The sequence below is a fragment of the Ranitomeya imitator genome, chromosome 6 (assembly GCF_032444005.1).
Source record: "Ranitomeya imitator isolate aRanImi1 chromosome 6, aRanImi1.pri, whole genome shotgun sequence".
Classification (NCBI taxonomy): Eukaryota; Metazoa; Chordata; class Amphibia; order Anura; family Dendrobatidae; genus Ranitomeya; species Ranitomeya imitator.
Window position 1 is genome coordinate 102436019 of NC_091287.1, and position 17595 is coordinate 102453613.

Genomic DNA, 17595 nt, shown 5'->3' on the forward strand with positions numbered 1-17595 from the left:
CTTCTGAGTTTTTCACTGCACTGCACTGTAGGGTATTGGCTCAATCAGGAGAAACTGCACAGCAAACTGTTAGGTCCATTTTTTCCTATGAGCCCTTAGAAAAATTAAAAACTTGGGGCTAAAGCAATATTTTATTGTTAAAAGTGTAAATATTCTATTTTCTCCACCCAATTGTATAACATTTAGTGAGGTATCTGTGGTGTCAATATGCTGACTGCACTCCTAAATTAATTAATTGATGAAATCTGAGGCTAAAACTAAATTTTTGTGATAAAAATGTAAGTATTTTTTCTTCAACGCTCAATGGTATGAAATTCTGTGACACACCCATGGTGTCAATATGATCACTGCACCCCTAGATGAATTCATTGAGAGGTGTAGTTTGTAAAATGGGATCACTTATGGGGGTTCTGGAACCTCATGGGTTCTCCCAGTGGGTCATGGTACCTGCAAACCATAACAGTAAAATCAAGCGCTCCATGTCAATGTCATCACTAAACCCCTTAGATGAATTCATTGAGAGATTTTGTTTGTAAAGTAGATTTCAACCTCATTCGGGATATTGGCAAATTGTGTCAGAAATTGTACTATTTGCTTTCTCCTATTAAAACAGTGGAAAAAAATAGTAATTTTCCATTTACTCAGTCCAAAGTTATACAATTCTGTGAATCGCCTGAGGGTTAAAAATGCTCACTTCACCCCTTCAAGGGACTGTAGGAGAAATCAGCGCAAATAGGGTCTTATCTGATATACACAATAAGGTATTACTTTAGATTAGACAACCTGATGTATCCATAGAAAAAGCATGGAACGTGAGAATCAGCTACAGCGGATCCACGGGTCAGTGAGTGACCATTAGATATCAAACAAAGGGATATTTGTTTATGGTTTCCGCGCTGCTAAATTAACTTGAGACGTATGCTAAGTGAAAAGGTTGTCCACTACCTTTTCACTTATTATACCGGAGCATTTGTCTCAAGTTCATCTAGCTGCGCGGAAACCATAAACAAATATCCCTTATTTGACATTACACCCCTTAAGAGGTGTAGTTTCCAAAATGTGGTCACTCATGGGTGGGTTTCTCCTCTTTTGGAATGTCAGGGGCTCTTCAAATGTGACATGGCATCTGCAATATTTTCCAGCCAAAATGGCGCTCCAAAATTCAAATTGAGCTCCTTACATTAAGAACCCTGCCGTGCACCCAAACAATCCCTTGAAAAAATGAAAACTTTGGAGGCAAAAACAACATTTTGAGGGGGGACAGTTTTAAAAATAGTATCACTTTCGGGTATTTTCTGCCACATAGGTCCCTCAAAGGCCCCAAAAAATGGTTTTGTAAATTTTATTGGAAAAATGAAAAGTTGCTGAGAACCTTTTAACACTTCTTACTTCCTAACAAAAAAAATATGTTTAAAAAATTATATTGATGTAAAGTACACAGGTGGTAAATGTTATTTATTATCTATTTTGTGTGGTATACCTATCTGTTTTAAGATCATAAAAACTCAAAGTTTGAAAATTGCTAAATTTTCACATTTTTTTGATACAGGAAATATATATATATATCTTTGTATTGTGTTAGCCAGTAGATAGAAAAATATTTAGAATTGAGAGTCCTCAGTGGTTGATACCTTTTAAATATGTGATCTTCAGATTTTGTGTTATTCTATGCCTGATGAAGAGACCTGAGTAGTCTCGAAAGCTTGCAATTTGCTACCATCTTTTCAGTTAGCCATTAAAAGGTATCAACCACTGAGTGTTAGGTGTTGAGTTCCCACAACTGCACAGGCGGAATCTCGAACCATGTCCACTGCGGTCTCCCATTCTTCTCCAGACGCAGTGGAGCCTGCTCAGCAGAGATGTCAGTCCCAGCATCTAGCTCAGGCAGATACTGTGCGCTTGGTTACTGCTGCCCTTCCAGGTCCAGCCATTGTAAACAGCACTGATCAGCGGCGAGCAGACGCTCCTGGGACTAAAGGTACCTTCACATTGAGCAACTTTAGAATGATAACGATAGCGATCCGTGACGTTGCAGCGTCCTGAATAGCGATATCGTTGTGTTTGACACGCAGCAGTGATCAGGATCCTGCTGTGACATCGCTGGTCGGAGCTAGAAGGCCAGAACTTTATTTTGATGTGTTCACTTGTAACCAGGGTAAACATCGGGTTACTAAGCGCAGGGCCGCACTTAGTAACCCGATATTTACCCTGGTTACCATTGTAAAACACTACATACTTACATTCCGGTGTCTGTTGCGTCCCCCGGCGTCAGCTTCCCTGCACTGTGTCAGCGCCGGCCGGCCGTAGTACAAGGCAAGATTGCCTTGTGTAGGCATGTACTACGGAGGACAGAGAATGAACTTCAATCCAATATTGCAGCCAGCATGCAGCCAGCGGGTAAGGAAAGGGTGAATCAAAAACCCAAAAACCCCACCTCCATGGCTGAAGATTGTTCCCTCCAAATTCAGGTGACAGTGTCGCTTTAATGTGACGGTACCTTAAGTCCTGCTTTTCCTCTACTGAGCATGCCCAAGGTATGACCTCTCATTGGAGGTCGGGGGTCACATGCTCAGGTCCTGTAGCAGCTCCTATTGGATCACTAGGAAGGTCCCGGAGAGCTTCCGCTATTAAAAGGTTCACATGGCCGCACAGCCATGCGCTAGTATAAACTTGATAACATGTGTGTAGATGAATGACTGTCGATGGATGAAAGCTCCTTAATCATTCCCATTCCTTGTGTTGTTGACTGCTCGCGAATGGTGGAAGCTATCTAGCGCCCGACAGTGCTACCTGCACATGTAGCACTTGTTACAGTGCCTTTTTGCACTGCCCGTCTTTACGGCACTGAGTGCAATCAGTGTGCATTCCTGACAGCCTGTCAGTGTAGGGTGGGAATTCCCACTTGGACTCTGCATCTGACTCGGGGCGTCCTCAGGCACGGGTTCAAAAGCCACCAAGGGTCAGAGTGAGTCCAATCACCAGTTTAGGGGGGGTGATTCATAGGGATCCCACTAGTGTCTTGCAGCTGCACCCTGTGACTGCTTACAAGGCGCAGCGTATTTTGGCAACTCTGTGAAGCAACAGAGTTCGCTTCCTTTTGCACCGGGTGAAGTCTAACCCACGTGTGAGCAAGTGTCCATCCGCAATTACTCAGCAGCAGGTAACATCTCTGCACGGTGGACCACGGGCTGCGAACGCACCTCATATCTACCTCTTTATTAATTTGTGCGTTCTGCTAGCCCTAACACTGACGACTCTCAATTCTATATATTTTTCAAATTTTTTTGTCAATTTTTCTATATTTTCATAAATAAATGCACATCATATCAACCAAACTTTCCCATTAACATGAAGTACAATGTGTCACAAAAAAAACAAACCTCAAAATCACTGGGATATGTTAATATGCAAATTGCCTCTTCTGAGAAAAAGAGGACTTAAACTCTATAGTGCCACCTATTGGAAGTAGCGATCCTACAAGTCACAATCAACCCTTTAAACGACTCGTGCAATATGACTTAGGATAAAAGCCAAATCAGTATCTCAATTCGCAGACACGGTGTTTCGGTCTGTTGGCCCTCGTCAGTGCGAAGCATGAGAACTAATTTGGCTAGGTGACAGGCTCTGGACTGGGGTCTAAGGGGTACCGTTTCTCCTTATGGAGAGTGACATACCATCTCTGGCTTGTCAAGGTAAGGAGGCTTATTCGCCTCGCAAATTGCCTCTTCTGAGAAAAAGAAAATGAAAGAGAAAAATGTCTGCGAATTGAGATACTGATTTGGCTTTTATCCTAAGTCATATTGCACGACTCGTTTAAAGGGTTGATTGTGACTTGTAGGATCGCTACTTCCAACAGGTGGCGCTATAGAGTTTAAGCACTCTTTTTCTCAGAAGAGGCAATTTACATATTCTATTTCCCAGAGGAGCATTGCACAGCGAATAAGCCTCCTTACCTTGACAAGCCAGAGATGGTATGTCACTCTCCATAAGGAGAAACGATACCCCTGGGATATGTTAAAGCATTCAAGAGTTATTACCAAGTTATAAAGTGACACTTGCCAGAAGGTGAAAAAAGGTGGTTGTGCGGATGTATGGTTAAAATGCTGAAGCAGCTTTTCTTAGAACTCAGCATTGTGTCATTCCCATGTTTATGCTTCTTGGAAATGTAAAAATATATTAACAGCTCAACTGAACCATTCCCCATGTAAATGTATTTTGCCTTTCCATACTATTTAATGTACTTACAGCCAAGTATACGGACTAACCCTATGTATTCATGGTCACATTTTTAGTAAAGTAATTACTAAATCAGACATTAGGTAAAAAGAAATGTCCTGCTTAACCTCCTTATGTAGATTTTAGTCATGAGTCATGTGCTGAGTGTATAAACAGATTTAGAAACTGAGCTATATGTGGGGCAGATGCTAGTTGTGCTCCACAGCCGACATCAGCCTCTAACTACAGCGATGGAAACTAGATCGAATCACTGCTTTTTATCCATTTAAATGCTACAGTATATCACGCAGTGGCATTTAAGTGACCTGATTGCCAATGCGCTCTAGGTGAGTCGATACCAGCTGGAGGCCCCCATGGTTGCCATTTTATTCCTTCATTGAAGAATAACCTCGGGATGGGCCTCACAGGAGACCAGAAGAAAGTCAGTTACAGTATATAGTGCAATCATGTAGTGTTGCGGGTATAGTATGAGTGATCAAATATTGGCAAGGTCAAGACCTCTAAAGGGACAAAAAAAAGTAAAAATGAAAAAATGTGCATTATAAAAAAATATTAAAATAATAAAAATAGAAATGTTAAAAAAATCTGTCAAAATATAAAAATGTATTAAAATTGTATTTTAAATGCAGAAAAGAAAACAAAAATTGAACCGCCAAAACTGCCATTTTTTGTCATGGTATTTTCCATAAAGAAGTCAAATAAAGACCCATCTACAGCTCACTACACAAAATAATCAAAGCATCACACAGTTCCATGGGAAGAAAATTAAAAAAAATCAAGCGGCAATGGCAACACCATTTTTTTTTTTACAAAGTTCTAAACTTTTTATTCAACAGCTAAAACAACCTCTAAAATTTGGTACCACTATACTCGTCCAAACAAGGAAAATTATATTGCCAGGTGATTTTTATAGCTCAATAAATGCTGTAAAAACAAAACTCAGAAAAGTGGAATTGAGTTTTTTTTTCACCATTTTACTACACATATTACTTTGTCCATTTTTCAGCACATTAATCGTTAAAATAAATGGTTAATTCAAAACTACAACCCGTCCTTTGAAAATACAAGCCCTCATATGGCTATGTCGATGAAAAAATATACAAGTTATGGCCTGTCAAAAAACAGGAGGAAAAACCAAAAGCAGAAAAACAAAAAAATGCATGGTCTTGAAATGGTTAAATATCCCATTATTTCCTTGACAATTCCCAATTGTGTGTGACCTTAAAGGGACACAGTCACCTGAATTTGGAGGCAACAATCTTCAGCCATGGAGGCGGGGTTTTGGGGTTTTTGATTCAGGTGACAGTGTCCCTTTAACCTTTGAAACCAACGAGAGACGGGGGAAAAAAAACAGGTAACTTCTTTTCTAGACTCCCATTCATTGGCGCCATTTACATCCAAATTCCCAGCAAAATGGGATTTGGAAGAATGCGCCAATTGGGCTATGCATAAAAATGGTGCCCATAGAGTAAACATGCTCTTTGCTGTGTATCATTTTTGGGCATGTATGAGTTACACCTACTGGAGGGCGACACTCAGATGTCGTAGGCTGCATATGGGTGTCCGCCTCCAATAGGTGCATACGCCTGAAAGTGATGCACGGCAGAGCGCACGTTCACTCTGTTGGCACCATCTATGGTCCTGTTGGTGCAGACTTCTAAATCCGGTTTTGCGGGAAAATTGAACATAAGCTCTGACGGGGCCATTGGTCAATGTGCATCTGAAGCCGAGTCGGCCTGTGCAAACTGGCTATTAAATAATCACCGACTGGCAAGAATGATAATCATATGTTTTAATAGAAGATGCAATTTTACACCTTAAAATGCTGAAATACTGTTTTGACGAAGACAAATTTGAGTTGAGTGATTAGTTCAATAGACAGAAGACATGGCTCATAAGTGGAGAAAACATTTTTTAATTCTTTAATAACATACATTACAAACTTTCTTTTAATCACTTGTTGTACTGTTGATTTATGCAACCATTGGTGAGGCTACAAACACCATTTGAGATGAGCAATCTGTTTTGGAGATTGTGCTCATTATCTTTAAACTATAATACCCCGTTTGACAGCCTTAACAACCAAGGTTCATTTACAGTGAATGAATTTTTCCTTAATTAACTCGCCTGACTCCAAAATTTGTGAAGAGCTAATCCACTTTTCAGAGTTTTCCATTATAAAACAATTTTCTTGGATCTGGAAATAGAAAGCAAAAGGCTTATGACAAATTAGTTTAGTGTTCCAATTTACTGTAGATGCATATATTATGTATTCCAGATTTCTTAGAGCACTTTTCATTTCATAAAGTCTGTTACATTTTGGCAATGCTCTCTTATCAATGTGTCGGAGCGATTGCATTTTACAGAAATGTTTAGCGCATATTGTGAGTCAAAGCAAGTCAGAATTCAATAGCCTGTTCTGAGACTTGCCCATAATGGGTTTTAGAAAGATGAAAAGGCTGGGGAAGCATTGATTCAAGTTCACTTCAAATCTGACTTCAACAGGGAACTTCTATTCACTCAGCAATAACAAACTGGCGAAAGGGATGAAGCTCTTTTTATTTAGTCCTCGTTTTGATTTTTTTTTTTTCAGACAAACTGTCTGAACAATGTTATTTTTCCCAGCAGCAGAATTTGGAAGGAAATTTTGGCTAAAGGAAAAGAAGTGAATGTGCCAATGTCCGCATAGATGAATGAGCTTCACACAATTATAGACAGCACTGTGCAAAATCAAAATGACAAAACTGAAAAGGTTTGCTCAGATTTGTTTTCTTCTTGATATATAAACATTTTGAAGAAACCAATACCAATTTATCTTGCATGGTTAACCCTAGACTTGCTCTTCATAAAGATTATCAGAAACGTAAATGTAACAGTTGTCAGCGACTAGTGTAGTATTCTCAAAGAACTGCCAAAAAGGGAACAAGAAGACACAGAAAAAAAAAATCTAAAAAAAATCAACCTTCATATCAAAAAAGTCCGGACTGAATACTGATAAGCCTCTTTACTATTTCTCTCCCCTGATTACTGCCAATTGAGCCTTGAACAGAACACTACTCAATTTACCAACTTGCTGCTTGTGATTCACTGCCTCACAATATCATTTAAAAGGAACCCAATCCTAAAAAAAAAATCAGGCTTAAACGTGGACTATGCCTTATACAGTACATGTCACAATCTCACTTGATAAGTATAGAGAGAAACAGTATAAAAGGGTTGTCCGTCTTTCATTTTTTTAAACCACGTGCTACTTGTATGTGAAAATAACAAAATCAGATATAAAGTACTTACCCACTGCCGCTTCAGGGCTGTCTCTCTGCTGCCGCCACTATTCTGTATTGAAGCCACGTCAGCATCATGCGACAACTGCAGTCACTAGACTTAGCAGCTTGGTGCTATCTATATCTGCATCATCGTTATGCCAAATGATTAGCTACAGGGGTCACATAATGTTGTGACCACTGCAGTGGAGAGTTGAAGTGGCAGCAGGTAAACAATGGCGACAGTGACGTACCGTCAATGGCCCACTATGGAGCCTGTGAGTCCGGGAGCCCAATTCTAGCGGTGGGCCCGTCCAGCCCACCATTATATGTCAACTGAATATGTGTCCGATGACACAGGCAGAGCGGCCCCCGGAACTTGATCGGCGCACTGCTTCCTGCCGATTTGGGGAACCAGCTGCAATTTTAACAATCGTTTCTCCTGAATTGGCTGAATCCGAACCCTGGTTATTACCATTTGTATTAATGGGTAGCTGCACTGAAGCTGGCTGGAATCACTGGAATGCACTGTTAGAGCCTTATCTGGCTTCAGACCTGTTGCGCTTCTCCAATGCTGTAAATTCAAAACTGCCTCATATTGCAGCATCAGAGAGTTTAGAGAGCATCAGCAGCAAAATGATGACACTGGTTCAAATTCTCAATCAAGTAGGAGCATCCATCCGTGTAAACCGGAAGGTCTCTTGGCGGTGGAGCGGTGTGCTCCTAAACAAACAAGATGGAACCAACTCTGGCCAATCAATATAAATGCTACTTTTTTGTATCCATGCCTGGTTTTGGCTTCACAAACTGTATAAGGCCCATTGAAATGTACGTGTCTCTTGTACATGTAGCATCCATTTTTACAAGTACCAGAGACACGTATCCACACGTACCCATTATAACCTATGGGGCTGCGATCATTTCTGTGCTTTCAAATGGACCATGTGTCTCACACGTAGACATGTCAATTTTTTACGGTGGCATGGATGACAAGTGTCAGTAAAAGTATAAAGGTCATCCATGTGGTACATACCGGAATAGAATGCAGAATAGAAATTACAGATTTTTATGCATTAAAAATGTGCAAAGATAATGATAAATAGATATCCATCATATATATAATTTGTGCCCACACGGAAAACAAAAATGGACCTTCTCATGCGTATGTTTTTTTAAGTGGATGTGTGAAGGGGGCCTTGAAAAGTTCAAAAGCTGCTCATGGACTACTCCCTTGGGAAGTTTTCGAGAAGACCAAACGATATAGGCCCTCTTATCCATGAGTAGAGTTGAGCAAATTTTTCAAAATTCGGCTCCGATTACGAAAGGCGGCGAATATTGTATTTGCAATATTCTCTGAACACAGCCGAACGTCATTGGAGCAAATGGGAGCAGAAATTACCAAATATGTTCTGAATCGATCGTCAAACATAAATTTGGTACGAATAGGGTACAAATATGGCATGAATATGGCAAATTCAGATTCGGCGAACAATTCCACATATATTCGCTCAACTCTATCCATGAGTATACAAATACTGCCCTAATGTTCAAATAAAAAAAAAATGTTCACATACAATTTCCAAAATAAAGAAAAATATCTTTGTGTTCCTTTGTGAAAGTTGAGTAACCGATGTCAATGTTTGTCACCAGCCCTTTATTAATAAACAACTGTGAAAAAAATAATAGAGAAAGAACTCCTTTTTGAGTTTTATAACTATACACCAACTTAAAAAATTTACCAAGAGTTACTTTGAGAAGCTTCACCACTTGTAATGTACTGCTATGGAAAGGTCAAGACTAGGTGAAGGTTGGTATAAAATAATGGTGATTGCCATGAAATAAACTAAAAAAAAAGCATGGTGACCAATACTTAACTTTTTAGGACCCACAGTTTGAAGCATCATCTTATAATAATTGAGCCTGTAAAGCAGCATAGAGACTTCACAGGGCTCTGCATTATGTAGCAGTGCATCCTGCGTCTTTGCCAAAGATGTCTTTGCTAAAGTGATTTAAGGCATTAAGTCACTTTAACATAGTGCAGATAAGATACAAACTAGGGGAAAAAAATCAAAAGCTAGGGAAAAATGAGAGTTAAAAATCTTCCAAGTTCTTTGTACATCGGTGGCTCTCCTGCTTTTGGCTTAATAATATAAAAATAAAATACTGATAAAATCTGTACAGTATGAACGTGACTCTATGAGTTTTGCTGACTATAAATACAGCTAAAGACTGGAAATTTAGCATGGGTTTAAAGGGAATCTGTCACAATGTTTTTGCAATGTGATCTAAAGCCATCCTAATGTAGTAGTACAGACCCTGATTACAGTGACTTATCATTCACCAGGTTGTGTTTTGCTGTTTTAATTGATTCAGTGTTTTATCAGCAGGAGTGTCACAGATTTGCTGCAACAAAGAGGGGGTAGAAGACTGCGGTGTCTGATTTCTTGTACTCCTCCACTGATTAGAAGCACTTCACCTTCATATTAAACAGTGCAGGTTTCTGCTAGCAGTGCAAGGATTCATCTGTTCCGTTGAAATCTCCTGGAGCTTTCCTGCTTTGATGGTCTCAGCTGTTCAGTATTAGCAACTCTCCTCTGCTATATATACAGTACTTGCCTCTGGCAAGCGGGCGTTTGCCAGTATTAGTTTAATACTGTCTAATTCTGGAGTTGGAGGTGTTGGTTAATAGCAGGTGTTTGGAGTGTTGTTCTAAAGACTATTGCTTGGTGATTTATCTGTGTGTATATTCTCATCCTCTCTTATTTAATTTTTCCTCCCTTTACTTTCCAGTGGAAGTTTGTGAGTGCATATTTGTATGATTGGTATTTTTTATTTATGTATGTTTGTCTTCCTCAATTAGTCTGATATGTGTATGCATACACATTGCTACTCCCCACTTCCCTAGGTTGGGGTGGGGACAGATAAGTGCTGATTTAAGAGCTGAGTAAGAGACGTGCCCCCGGCATCTTCACCATCAGAAGTAACCCAGGAAGCAGGGATAGCTAGGGCACCCCTAGCTTTAGAGATAGGGAAAGAGCCCATAGCCCCGGGATTTCTGGCAACTGTACCATGACAAGGAAATTATCACTACAGGACAACTGGCAGCCTGCCTTGTAGTCACACCACACCTCAAGCACTGATTTGCAGCTCTCTCTCTCTCTCTACAAAAATGCCAATCAGTGCTCTGGGTGGGTTATACACAGCTCAACAATAGAGTTCTGTTAGATCTGCAGCAGGGAAAGCCGTGACTCTATCATAACTCCTGGACCCAATAAACTAAGTGATACATCACTGGAATCATGGTCTTCTACCCTACCTAATGCTGATGTCAGATTACATGGCAAAAACTTGCTTACAGGTTCCTTTTAACAATGAGATTACCAATTGTGCAAAATTAAATGGGAAGTCTCATGACCGATGGCCAATCAACTATCAGCCGATATATTATCATTCAGATGTTAATGATACCCCTTATGTGTATGCCCTCTAGTTGGTTTAACACCCATTGAAAATCTGACCTGTGTGATAACTTGATTTCACTATGTCATTTCTTGAACTTCCAAAATTAATATTTAAAAAAAGAGCTTTCAAAATACATCAATCATATACTGTAATGAAACAAAGCATGTTTCAATAGAATAATGTAGCAAACATTTACTCATACATATCACTTATTTTTCATAAGATTCATGTGGAATACTTTAACAGTACAAAATGTAAGTTCTGATTTGCTCATCAAGGTATTTTGAGACAATGACATGTTTAATAACATTTTGCTTCAAGCAATTGAGTATAATTTGGTGTTTGACTGCCAGTCATCTAAGACAGTCCTCATTGTCTCAACAGAAACTTCTCCCTTTGGATGTCTTTTTTCAGCCAATTTCCAGAGCTCCTCAAATGTGTTATCTGGCATAGTAACACCAATAGTATGCAGAATCTGCGCCATCTGAAAAAGAGGAGAATGTTTTCACATTAAGTAAATATTAAAAGTTTATTAGAGATTAATAATTCTCATAACAGCATTTATAAAAAGCTGTGCAAGATTCATCACCAGCTTTACGGGACAACCCTTAAAGCACCCCTCTTTCCAATGACTTGGCCTCTGGTTCTTCTCCGGCAGCGGTTCTCTCTCTCAGAGTACACAGAAATGCTTGTCTAAGCTGAATATTTCTGTGTATAAGGGAGAGAGAAGAGAAAGCTGTCAGCTGAATAACCTTATCTAATGTGTATGGGGGCATTTTTTAAATTAATTAAGAATTTTCGACAAGAACAAATTGCAAAGTTGCTTGTTTTCACAAGCACTTTGTAATTTTACCAATTTCTAAACTTGAGACAACTTAAAGGGCTTTTCTGATAAACCCAAGTTCTGTTCGGACACAGCCAAACGTCAATGGAGTCAATGGGAGTAGAAATGACCGAATATGTTCGAAATCGATCGTCAAACATAAATTCGTCACGAATAGGGTACCAATATGGCACGAATATAGCAAATTCAGATTTGGAGAACAATTCTATCTCAACTCTATCCATGAGTATTCGGGTACTTCCCTAATGATCAATTAAAAAAAAAATGCTCACATACAATTTCTAAAATACGGTAAATAAAAGTAACTCTGTGTGTTCCTTTGTGAAAGTTGAATTGAGGGCTAGTAGCCGATGTCAATGTTTGTCACCAGCCCTTTATTAATAAACAACTGTGAAAAAAAAATAATAGAGACAAGAACTCTTCCTTTTTGGGTTTTGTAGCTATACACCAACTTAAAACATTTACCAAAAGGTACTTTGAGAAGCCTAGTCACTTGGAATGTACTGCTATGGAAAGATCCAGACTAGGTGAAGGTTGGTATAAAATAATGGTGATTGCCATGAAAAAAATTTCAAAAAAAGCATGGTGACCAAGTGATGTCACCCAGTTTATGTTTTTTACTTAATATTTTATATTTAATCAAGCCACATCCCATAATATAATACACAATCCAATATCCCAAAATACTATTAGTATTATATTGTAAATTTCTGCAGACATTTGGTGCAGAATCCACACTGAAACCTGTGCTTAAATATCCGTGCGATGCAATTAGAAACAGTAACGAGCTTATCTACAGACAGAGACTATTGAGGTGGTGGCCAGTGTCCACATGAGCTCTCACCCTTACAAAGAGCAATAAAGGCTTAATGGAGAGGCCAGCTTTTTTTCCTAATGTGAGGAAGCTTTATTAGAAATCCTGATGGTAAATGTTGATCATTTTACAGTGTACAGTGATACAAAAGACAATCAGTGATCAGTGACAACAAAACTGCAGTACAACAAATGTCTATTACCTCTTCTTTTGTCCGGGATTTAAAAATATCACGTTCGTAGACCATGTGTTGGGTAAAGATGGAGGGACACAACAAGCCAAAAGCATTTGACTCATCCCCATAGTTAGTTCTGTCACTGATCTTGCGAAATCTAGGTGGAGCCAGATCAGTTCGAATAGAAGGTATGCCATGGGTCTCAAAGCCTGAGTAACAAAACATAAATACATTTTATAAGAAAAACAAGCCGACATCTTACTAGACTTTTGGTCCTGTTTGTTTTCATGTCTTCAAACCCAATAAACAGTCAATAATGACATTTTTGTGTCATCTATTATTGTACACTATGTGATAGTATGTTAGACTGTACTTACAAGAAGAACTCGGCCCTCCAATGGTGGCATTGATCCTAGAAGATGAGGTTTGGTAGAAATCGGGAGTTTGGTTTCCCTTTGAAAGAGTTCTGAGTGTCTTCTCTGATGCTCCTTCCTCCAAAATGAAATCTTCAGGTTTAAGATGACCTTCAAGTGAGACTAAAGAAAAATCTATACAGTTATCTGTTAAATGTTTAATGCTCACAATGAACATACCAATCATATGAATTGGTGATCATTTGTTTTCACCAAATAGCACCTTAAATAGGACAAACAATATCCTGTGCACTCTCAGAAATACCCATAAATGTGACTTCATGCTGAGATCTATTGGGTACTATTTGAACAGAATTATTATTTATTTATCTAAGAAAATATCTAGTAGATATCAACAAACCAAGAAGCAAAAAATCCCATATTGTCTCCAATCCCTTGATGTGATCCAAAAATAAAGAATTTTGTTCAAACCTAACTTGACACCTATGGATATTTACAACACGTTTCTGAGGTATCGTCCTCATAAATGCGTTGGATAGCAGCACTCTTCTTCCTTGCCACAGAAGAGAGCCTGTAGTGTAGCGACAACATGCTGACACAGGGTGGCAGCTTTTTTCCTTTCAAGCAGAGGTCAGAATTAGTGTTACTGGAACAGAACGCTGCGGACACTGCTTCTTTCAGCACAGCATGCCACACAGATAGGCATCCAGCAAGCTACTTATCAATGTCATTAAGTGTAATTAGCGCCTATCAAGAGTGTGAATATTAAGATTAGAGTTTATGACTATCCACAGAACCAGTCATTAATGTGAGATTGGTGTGGATCCAACAACCAACACCCCTTAGGGTATGTTCCCACAGTCAGTAAACACTACGGGTTGGACATTGCAAACATACATCCGCAGCGTCCAACCCGCAGCGGCCAGATGTTACAGCATAGTGGATGGGATTTCAAGAAATCTCATGTCCACTATGCGTGCACCAGCACACACGGCTTCCCTGCAGAGACGGACATGCAGCGCGTCTTTCCAGAATGCAGCATGTCTATTTATCTTGCGGAGACGCTCAGTCTCCGCAAGATAAATATCACCAGTCCAATGTATTGGAGCGTGGTGATTCCGCATGGTACAATGAACACATGCGGAATCACCTGCGTTCAAAAGCCGGCAGCGCTTTGGACGCAGCGGACATGTGCTGCGTCCAATGCGCTGTCTAATACTGACTGTGGGGATGTAGCCTTATATATAAGCAATGTACAAGACTGAACATAGCAGGAGATTATTGCAATTTATATCCCAATCGTTAGGTGACCAGTTGTCGGACCCCCACCGATTTCATACTGATGACCCACCTTTAATTGTTAAGTCTGAGACAACCCTTTTAGATTAGAAAGGGAAAATGTAAAGTTTATACTTAGTAGTTAGGGTACCGTCACACAGTGGCACTTTGATTGCTAGGACGGCACGATCCGTGACGTTCCAGCAATATCGTTACGATCTCGCTGTGTCTGACACGCTACTGCGATCAAGGACCCCGCTGAGAATCGTACGTCGTAGCAGATCGATTCAGCGATGTCTTCACTGGTAACCAGGGTAAACATTCTTACCTTCAGCTGTCTGTCCCCGGAGCTGTGCTTCTCTGCACTCCTCCTGCATCCTGTGTCAGCTCCGGCCAGCCAGAAAGCACAGCGGTGACGTCACCGCTCTGCTTTCCGGCTGACCGGCGCTGACAGTGCAGGAAAGCACAGCGCCGGAGGACAGACACGGAAGGTAAGTATGTAATGTTTGTTTTTTTTACATTTACGCTGGTAACCAGGGTAAACATCGGGTTACTAAGCGCGGCCCTGTGCTTAATAACCCGATGTTTACCCTGGTTACCGGGGACCTCGGGATCGTTGGTCGCTGGAGAGCTGTCTGTGTGACAGCTCTCCAGCGACCAAACAGCGACGCTGCAGCGATACGACATCGTTGTCGTATCGCTGCAGCGTCGTTTCAGTGTGACGGTACCCTTACTTAAAGGGATTTTCTGGTAACAAGAACTTATTACCTATCTACAGGATAGGTAATCCGACTGTGGGATCCGACTGATGAGACCCCGACAAAGCACTTTGTCTCTCTTCTAAATAGAGCAATAGTGCACAAGCTGAATACTGCTCCATTCATTCTCTATGGCAGAGGTCCCCAACTCCAGTCCTCAAGGCCCACCAACAGGTCATGTTTTCAGGATTTCCTTTGCATTGCACAGGTGATGCAATTATTACCTGGGCAAGACTAAAGAAATCCTGAAAACATGACATGTTGGTGGGCCTTGAGGACTGGAGTTGGGGACCTCTGCTCTATGGGACTGCCAGAGGTAGCGAAATGCTGTACTCCTGCATGGAGATGTAGATGCCACCAACATTACAGCTGTCACACTGTAAGTAAATAGTGGCGCACACCACAGCACTTCACACTATTTGCATAGTGCACCTGTATGTTCGCCACAATCACAACTCAAAATCATTGATCCAGCTCAATCACATTTCTTACGTTATTTATATTGACTAGAGTTGAGCAAAAATATTAGCAGGACTTTGGTCCAGATCAGTGTGAACCTTCCCATATCAGCAGCGTCCTCGATGCCTCTTCTGCTTATCAGGCTCCTGCGACATCATGTGTACATCCAGCTGAAACTTAAGGACTTTGGGGGGGGTAAACATAAAAGGCATTGGGAATGCCACAGGTAGTAGAAAGCTTGCAATGCTCTGGTCTGGCGGCCATGGATTGCCGACAAAGCTGCTAGTCCAGCATCCTGTGAATCTTTTTACCCCACTCTAACATTCACACCTAACTTCATCAAGTTTTGATCACATCATCATCAACATGTGAACAGATAAATATTGAGGATATTATTCTCACCTTGTTTTCCAACTGACAGTTTATCTTTCCAGTTCAGAAAGTTGGCAAACTCTACGAAGTTAATCAATCCATCTTTGTCAACATCACAGTATTCTATTAAGGAGTCCAAGAGAACAGGATCCAAATCAAGACCAAATTGGTCACAAGTCTTTTTTAAATCATCCTTATCAATTTTTCCATCACTGTTCTATGGAAACAAAAAATAAAATGAAATAGTGATAAAAATCTGCTTATAAATTTTTGGTCACTCTGCTTAGTAAAAAGTAACCTCAAAAAAACAGTATCCCAAATTAGGGTAAGGGATAGATGTAAAGATGGATTGGATTTATAATGCCTATTGATTGTCAGTTAGCAACTGGAGTAGTAAATACCATGGCTTAAAAAAGAGCTGTCGCCTCTCCTAATTTAGTAAATATCTGTATTCTTCGTGAAGTAACAATGTGGCCACATTTTATTAGACTGAACATTGCTAATCCTCTTTTGTTTATCCGGACATTGTCCAATCAGTGCTGAAAGTCCCAGACTTTGCAAAAACATTCCTTACAGAAAAGGGGACTACTAACGCCCAGTACATACATTTTCAGGAAGAATAACATAGAAAATGCAAATATGTGAGGTAAGATGCGCCAGCATTGTTATTTTATGGGTTATTTAATTCTTTACTAAAAAAAAACAGACATTTAAAGGGAACCTGTCAATTCCCTCTACATTATAACCCCTTACCGACTTCTGTCGCGCATATACGCTGCAAGTCGGTAATTGGTGTAAGGAGAGGGCTAAAGGGGTGAGTCCACCCATACTCGGCAGATAATGGCTGTGTGTTACAACCAGGATCTGTCTCTTACTAATGTGGGTGTCGCGAAGCACCACCCGCAATTGTTAACCTGATAAATGGCGCTATCAAACTCTGACAACAGCATTAACAGTGCACCAGCATTGGGGCCTGTCATTCTATTGGTGAGCCCATGATAAGATCGCGGGGCACAAATGGGTTGCTATGACAGGCGAGGATCTGTTGAAGACCTCCTTCGTTCTTGTCATTACGGATCTCCCTTGAAATCCATCCTGTGGCGGGGCTTCAAAGGAGACCATGATTTTTATTATATGCAGTAATTCTCTAGTATTGCTGTACATAGTACAAGCGATCACAAGTTCAAGTCACCTAAGGGGACTAATAAATACATTGAAAAGTAAAAATAATGTTTAAAAAAATATAAAAAAAACAAACAAAAAGGATTAAATCACCCCCCTTTTCCTCATTAAAAATAATAATATCTTTAATATTATTTAATATATATTAAAAAAAATGTGGTATCGTATGCAGAAAAGTCTGCTCTATCAAAATGGAAAAATAATTAGCCCAATTCGTAAACACTGTAAACAGAAAAAACTTAAAACCGTCAAAATTGCATTTTTTTATGCTTTAATAAGCTATTAAAAAATGTCATATCTATCCCAAAATGGAATCAATAAAAACATTGTCTCACCTTGCCCTCACGTGGCTCTATCGACCAAAAAATGTAAATGTTACAG

The 17595-nt window shown here is 39.9% G+C and overlaps 1 protein-coding gene across 1 annotated transcript in view; it reads right to left on the reverse strand.

The window, feature by feature from the left end:
* Positions 1 to 6135: 6135 nt before the first annotated feature.
* Positions 6136 to 17595, reverse strand: part of EFHB (EF-hand domain family member B) — a 90414-nt gene continuing 78954 nt past the window's right edge. The window contains exons 10-13 of the mRNA XM_069729972.1: positions 16063 to 16249; positions 13169 to 13327; positions 12819 to 13000; positions 6136 to 11442 (exon numbers count right to left, since the gene is read on the reverse strand). Coding sequence (XP_069586073.1) covers positions 11275 to 11442; positions 12819 to 13000; positions 13169 to 13327; positions 16063 to 16249 — 696 coding nt within the window. The 3' untranslated portion in view covers positions 6136 to 11274. The remainder of the gene's footprint in view (positions 11443 to 12818; positions 13001 to 13168; positions 13328 to 16062; positions 16250 to 17595) is intronic.